At 41.5% G+C, this 7,083-nt stretch overlaps 1 protein-coding gene across 2 annotated transcripts in view; it reads left to right on the forward strand.

Annotated features, from left to right (window-relative positions):
• The window catches only part of GTF2IRD2B (GTF2I repeat domain containing 2B), a 47,406-nt gene that overhangs the window by 4,668 nt on the left and 35,655 nt on the right, over window positions 1–7,083 (forward strand). For both annotated transcript variants that reach the window (XM_015568564.1, XM_006770855.2), the window contains exons 2-3: window positions 1,712–1,815; window positions 5,119–5,257. In XM_015568564.1, the coding sequence (XP_015424050.1) occupies window positions 1,717–1,815; window positions 5,119–5,257 (238 nt within the window). In that variant the 5' untranslated portion in view covers window positions 1,712–1,716. The remainder of the gene's footprint in view (window positions 1–1,711; window positions 1,816–5,118; window positions 5,258–7,083) is intronic.

Consider the following 7,083-nt stretch of genomic DNA (forward strand, 5'->3'; position numbering starts at 1 on the left):
TTTTCCTCTTTAAATAAAATATGCAGACATAAACAATGATTGACTGAGCTCAGACATGAGCGTCCCAAGCTTTTTGGTCAGCTTCATGGAGAGACCTCTGAGCTTGGAGGTTGTTTTAAGGACACACAACCTCATGACCTCATGATGTTTTTTTGATTTCACAAACCACCCACATGGGAACATTTTATAACGCGTCCTCCAGGCACCGGGGCGTGAACCGGCTTCTTCCCTTTCTGAGCGCTTGCGTGGGAATAATTGGAGCATTAAATTGGATTATCGGAAAAGCGCTGGCACCTAGTAGTATGTGTTCTCTGAGTGTTCATTTCTTTTTTCTCCATCCAACCTCTCTGATTTCATTTGATTTTTAAAAATAGCTTTGTTTACCCCTAGCCAGTTTGGATAGTGGATAGAGCACAGTGGGTCCTGAGGACTGCAGGGTCTCGGGTTTGATTTTGGTCAAGGGCATGTACCTTGGTTGCAGGTTCGATCCCAGGGCCGAGTGCAAGAGACAACCAATCAATGTGTCTCTCTCATGTAGCGCGCTCTCTCTCTCTCTCTCTCTCTCTCTGTCTCACCGCTTCCCTTCCACTCTCTCTAAAAATCAATGGAAAAATATCCTCGGGTGAGGATTAACAACGACAACAACAACAAAGCTTAATTTAGATAAAATTCACATATCACACAATTCGCCCATTTAAAGCAGTTCAGTGGTTTTTAGTGTATCATCACCACAGTCAATTTTGGAACATTTTCATCACCTCAGAAAGAAACCCTGTAGCTCCCGCTCTCCTCAGCCCTACGCCACACTTTGTCTCCGAGATTTCCCTATTCTGGACATTTCATATGGATGGCTCATAAAATATGTGGTTCCCTTGATTTTAAATTGAGGGAGCTCAGGAATGGTCAGAGGTGAAGGTGGTGGATTTAGTGTATCCTTCACAGAAGAGGAGGCTGGGCGCAGCCCACGGCGGTCAGGGAGCTGGTGAATGGTCTGGGAAACCACAACCTGCCTCTCTTGGCTGCCAGCTCTGTGGGGACCGGTGCCTCATGCCTCCTGCTGCATAAGCTTACATCACCGGCCTGGGCTCCTTTATTTACCCTTTGCTTACAGATGTAATTAGCCAACTATGGCAGGGGCATGACAAGTATTTATATAACACATGCTTTATTTAACAAAAGCTTTCTATGGTGTTGGAGAAACTTTTTCAAAGAAGTGTTTTAATGCTAACTTGATACAGAGTGTGGCAAAATTTGGAGTGAGCTTTTATGCAGGAGAAGTCCTAGCAGGAAAGGAAAGGGGATTTTCTCTTCCCGTCTTTAGTGTACAAAACCACTTATCTCTTCTTCTGTGTATGTGAGGCGGAATGTGGTGTCTGCCCTGCCATGCTGAAATATGACAAAACATCGCTGGATCGGTAGGGTTCATTTCCTTCCCTCCTCATCTAGGAAATGGTGAACATGCTTCTTTCTCTAGTATAAAACCCGAATTTACTTTATGAGAAGGCGGTGTCTAGGTTTCGTGGGAAATACACTACATGAAAGTTAGCATTATTATGCAGAGGTCTTGGTAGATCGCTTATTGTGTTAAGTGTCAATTTCTTCAACTCTACAGGAAGGTTTGAAGCAGGTCATGTGGAGGACCCCACGCTCTAAATGTGAGCAGGACGCTGTGGATTTCTACCACTTATTTCTTTCTCCTTCTCTTGCACAGGGATCATGGCCCAAGTAGCAATGTCTTCCCTGCCCGTGGAAAATGAGGCCTCCTCAGAGAGCAGGATGGTGGTGACGTTCCTCATGTCTACTCTGGATTCCATGGTGAGATGGTCTGCAGTTCCATCAAACATTCCGTGGTTGGATCACTGTAGAAATAACAGAACCGGGGAATGCTTCATTTTTAATATTCAAATTCAGTGTTACGCCCTATCTATATAAGCATACCCTTCTTCATAGAGGATAATGGGCTTGTCATAGTTTGTTTTTCTTACATGATGGATATAATGATATAAATTTAAGCTTTCCAGATCTGACATTTTAATGAAGGCACCTGTGTTACCTTGTTCGAGAATATGTCTTGTCTAAATTCAAAGGCAAATTAATGTGCCACTTGCATGCATCTGTTTACATCCATTGGCAATAAGGGTCAGGCTAATAGCTCGTGCCTCCTGGTATGATGCTCTGAGAAGGAGCAGAACCACTTCTGTGGCGTTCCCACCAAACCCCGAATCTAATGAAGAAACATCATACAAACCCAGATTAAGGCATAGTCTACAGACTGGACTTATATGTAAATGTCAGTGTCATGAAAGAAAGAAAAACCTGTTCCAGGTGGAAGGAGACTGAAGAGACAGGACAGCAAATAAAAAGTGTGACCCTGGATTGGATTTTTGACCAGAAAAAAAATAGATATTTACTTACTTTTATATAAGGAAGATTATTGTGTCAATTGGCAAAATACCAAATACTCACACACACCTTGACCTGTCATGTTCAGACTGTAGAAAATCAAATATAAAGAGAAATTTTGAAAGCAATCTATGATAAACTGAATAATGGCTGCCCAAAGATGTTCATGTCCTCACTCCTGAGCCTGTGAATGTTCCTTGAACTGGAAAAGTGATTAAGTGAAATGTGATTAACGCTCTTGAGATGAGGAGATTATCCTAGATTTCTGGTGTTAAATAAAATTTGATGTCCCGCAGGATCACACAGAACTTTGCACAGCAAGCTAACCCACACCCTTGACCTCTTGTGACCCGAGAAGCAAGGATTACAAATCACAAACCATTAGCCCTTAGAGGTGGAGGTGAACTTCCTTATTCTCTAGTCCAGCCGTGGGCAAACGACGCCTGCGGGCCGGATCCGGCCCGTTTGAAATGAATAAAACTATTGAAAAAAAAGACCGTATCCTTTTATGTAATGATGTTTACTTTGAATTTATATTAGTTCACACAAACACTCCATCCATGCTTTTGTTCCGGCCCTCCAGTCCAGTTTAAGAACCCATTGTGGCCCTCAAGTCCAAAAGTTTGCCCACACCTGTAAGGTTGCTGTCTCCTTCTACTCTGACTTTCTGCCACAGCCCCTGTGCTAGTTTCCGGAGGCTACGGTAACAAATTACACAAACTGCGTGGCTTTAAACAGCACACGTTTGTTGCCTGACAGTTCTGAAGGCCAGAAGGCAGAAAATGGGTTTTGCAGGCCTGAAATCAAGGTGTGAGCAGAGCTGCGTTCTTTCTGGAGAATCTGTGCCTGGCCTTTTCCAGCTTCTAGAAGCCACCCGAATTCCTTGGCTTGCGGCCCCTTCCAGCAAGGGTACCACTCTGCCCTCTGATTCCACTGGCACATCTTCTGCCTCTCTTTTCCTTACCAGCACCTTGTAATCACATTGGGCCATCATGGATAATCCACAATTCTCTCCCCACCTTGAGATCCTAAGTGCAATCACATCTGCAGAGTCCCTTTTGCCATGTAAGGTAACCTCTTCACAGGCTCTGGGGATTAGGACATGGACATCTTTCCAGGGTCATTATTCTGCTGACCGCAATCCACTGTGTCAGGTGATGTTGCAGCAGATATGGCACCTTTGGGGTCTCGATAAGGGGAAGTTGGACTGGGGATACATTTAGTTTTAGTTTAGTGGTAGTATGTGGCTTGCTGTTATTTTTACGTCTGGGTAAGTTATTGCTGGACATCCCAGTGTAGGAATAGTTTCTAGGAATACTCCTATAGTCCACTGTGTCAATTCATCCGGTGACATGATTTCAAGGACAGAGCCTGAGGTCATATTGTAGTGTGAACATATCTGGATAGCAGAGATGAAACAAGGTTTTATTTATTTATTTATTTTTAATCCTCACCCAAGGTTAATTTTTCCATTGATTTCTAGAGAAAGTGGGAGGGAGAGGGGAGGGAGAGAGAAAGTGAGAGAAACATCAACGTGAGATAGACACATCGATTGGCTGCCTCCCGCATGCACCCTGACCAGGGCTGGGAAACCTACAGCCAAGGTTCATGATGCCTTTGACTGGAAATCAAACCCAAGACCCTTCGATCTGTGGGCCGACACTCTATCCACTGAACCACACCAGCCAGGGCTGAAACGAGGTTTTCAAGGTACAGAGCCAGAAGCGAGTCTGTGGAAAATTCTTCTAATCATTAAACGGGTAAAATTGTAAATAGGGGATTTGTTTTTCATTGATGCCTTGTCGAAACCAAAGTTCTCTCTGGTCAGGAATATACCCAATAATGTAGCAAATGTAGTTATAAATACACCAAAATCCTTTTAACTTTTTGAAAGGAATTGCACTCAGTAGAATGTATCATGCTTGTCTGCAGGCCATAAACCTGTAGCACTACGATGACCAGCAAGTCTGTCTATGTATGATTTTTCATGGTTTTATGCGTCTCTACCATCAATAGTAAAAATGTAATCACCCATGTTGGAGGAAATATTAAATTATTAAAATGATATTTAAAATATTATTGTCAGAGGAAGAGGCAGTCAAAGCGAATATAGCCAAAAATGTAGGGGAAAAAGACCCTGCACCCAATTCCAGTGTTTTGGGGCAGGTTTCCCCACCCCCACCCCCACTGGTGTCTCACAGTTCAATTCAGTTCTGACACTGTCAACCCAGAGGCAGCACCCAATCCCACAGGTTACGGGCTCAGTCACACAAGACTGCCTCCTTCAGATGCCAGTTGCATCAGGTTTGTCACCTGCGCTTCTCATCAATTGTATCTGGTTTGTCATAAGTGGGGGGTCCCAAGACCCCCCTTCAGGTTTGATTAATTCACTAGAGTGGCTCACAGAACTCATCTTTATCACGCTCTTCACTTAGAAAATTCCAAGAGTGTTAGGAGTTGTGTGCCAGGAACAGTGGACCAAATATATATTTCTTATGGTAAATCACAGAATCACAGGTAGTTAATAAAAACATGTTCTTCTCTGGATTCTATGGTGTTAATGGTATTTGCTTGGTAAATTAGTTTTGGTTTCTTCTGGGTGATTTTTCTCATTCTAAAAAAATGTTGTACCTAATTTTGTACTTTCTTAAGCAGACCTCTTAGGCCCCACAAAATCCGGATCTGCCCTTGAACACTTCATTCCTTGTATTTCAGTGCAAAGAACTGGCCAAGTCCAGGGTGGAAGTGGCCTGCATCGCCATGTATGAAGCAGAAGTGTTTGTCGTTGGAACAGAGAAAGGACGAGCTTTTGCCAGTGCCAGAATGGACTTGCAGATGGATTTTGCAAAATACTGTAGGTGTTAATAATTTTATCCTTTGTATTCATAAACTGTAAAATATTTGCAGGCAAGTCTTGTGTCATGTTTTCTTCTAAGACATCATAAGCATTATTCTAAAAATGTTTCTGACCATCTCCTTTGACTTGGCAAACCAGTGAATAACTACTTCACACTGGCGCGTACAAGAAACATAGTGTATTTTGTACTGGGTCCTCAGTGGGACTCTGGTTTTGTGGACTAAATTTGAAGTATATAAAGTAAGTTGTCTCTGATTCCTAAAATAAACCCACATTTTAAAAAATGCTCTTATTTTACTCCTTCCCAAAGGGAAGGGTAGAACTCCTTTGGGGCTTGTTGGGCATTATTTTTGGTTAATAACCATTTTACTCCATTTCCCCCTTTTTTACTGTTACTTTCAAGCCTTCAATATGCCAATATGTGCTGCGAATGCCCGGGGGCCTTCATGAGCATGTGCGGTCATCTTCAAGGGAAATGATACTCCAAGGCAGTGATTTTCAACCTTTTTCATCTCATGGCACACTTAAGCTAATTACTAAAATGTTGCGGCATGTCAAAAAATGTATTTTGCTGATCTGACAAGAGGAATAGGTATAATTTTGATTCATTTACACCAGATGACTATTGTTGTGTTGGCTGTTGTCATATTTTTATTTGACAATCTAAGGGAAAAGAAATCAATTATTACATGTTTTAAAAAACATTGCAGCACACCAGTTGAAAATTGCTGCTCTAAGGTGTTATCTTTACCACTATAAGTCATCTATCAAGTATTGAGTTAGCAATTTTGTATTTCCTGGAATCAAGAAAGGAAAGTTTAATTAAAGGTTAGATATAGATATGTAGATATAGATATATAGATATGTAGATATAGATATATAGATATGAGGATGTCTTCAAGAATTAGCAGAGGCTATATATATCTATATATATATGATCTCGATGTGTGTGTGTGTATAAAATCTTGATTTGATAGATATACATTTGTTTTGTAGTAAAATTATATATATAATATTTTTTTGAGGAGGATGCCTATACAGCATCGATCGCTTTTGGTCAGACTGAAGGAGCCCCTCAGTGCAGTGTTTCCTGAGGGGAGCAGCTGGGGGAGGTCTGGGGGAACACAGAACAGGACTAAAGTTGGAGAGGACCTTAGAGATGCACAGTGAGATGAAAGGAGAGAGTAAGCTCCCTGGGAGCCGTCTCTCAGAAGCCAGAAAGGCAGGACATGTTATCAAGGGGCTCCAGGCCTGGGGAAGAGACTTGACGCTCACTTGGACATTAAGAAACAGGCTGGGATGGGACTTGTCCACCATATATCTGTGAGATGGATTCCATTTGACTTCTAAAACCAAAATTTAGGGTCTCTAGTATCAAGAAGATAGATTAAAAAATGAAGCAGTGAGTATGATGAGTATGTGATTGATGAACAAGAAGGGTAGTCTCAATTCATTCATGTCAGCTGGCAATTAGATTTCTAATTGTTGAAATTTAATTACAGCATTTTTAAAAATTTCACAATTGCATGCTAATTTTTCAGATATAGGGCTATTCATGTTTTCTATTTCCTCTTGTACCCATTTTGCTAAACTTTATTTTTAATGACTTTATTTCAGCTAAGTTGTCAAATTTCTCATTAAATTGTTTATAATATTTGCTTTATTTTTTTTTAAATTAAATCTTTATTGTTCAGATTATTACATTTGTTTCTCTTTTTTCCCCCCATAACTCCCCTCCTCCCAGTTCCTGCCCCACTCTCTGCCCTCACTCCCCACCACTGTCCTCATCCATAGGTGCACGATTTTTGTCCAGTATCTTCCAG

The sequence above is a fragment of the Myotis davidii genome, unplaced genomic scaffold, assembly GCF_000327345.1.
Source record: "Myotis davidii unplaced genomic scaffold, ASM32734v1 scaffold424, whole genome shotgun sequence".
NCBI classification, from domain to species: domain Eukaryota; kingdom Metazoa; phylum Chordata; class Mammalia; order Chiroptera; family Vespertilionidae; genus Myotis; species Myotis davidii.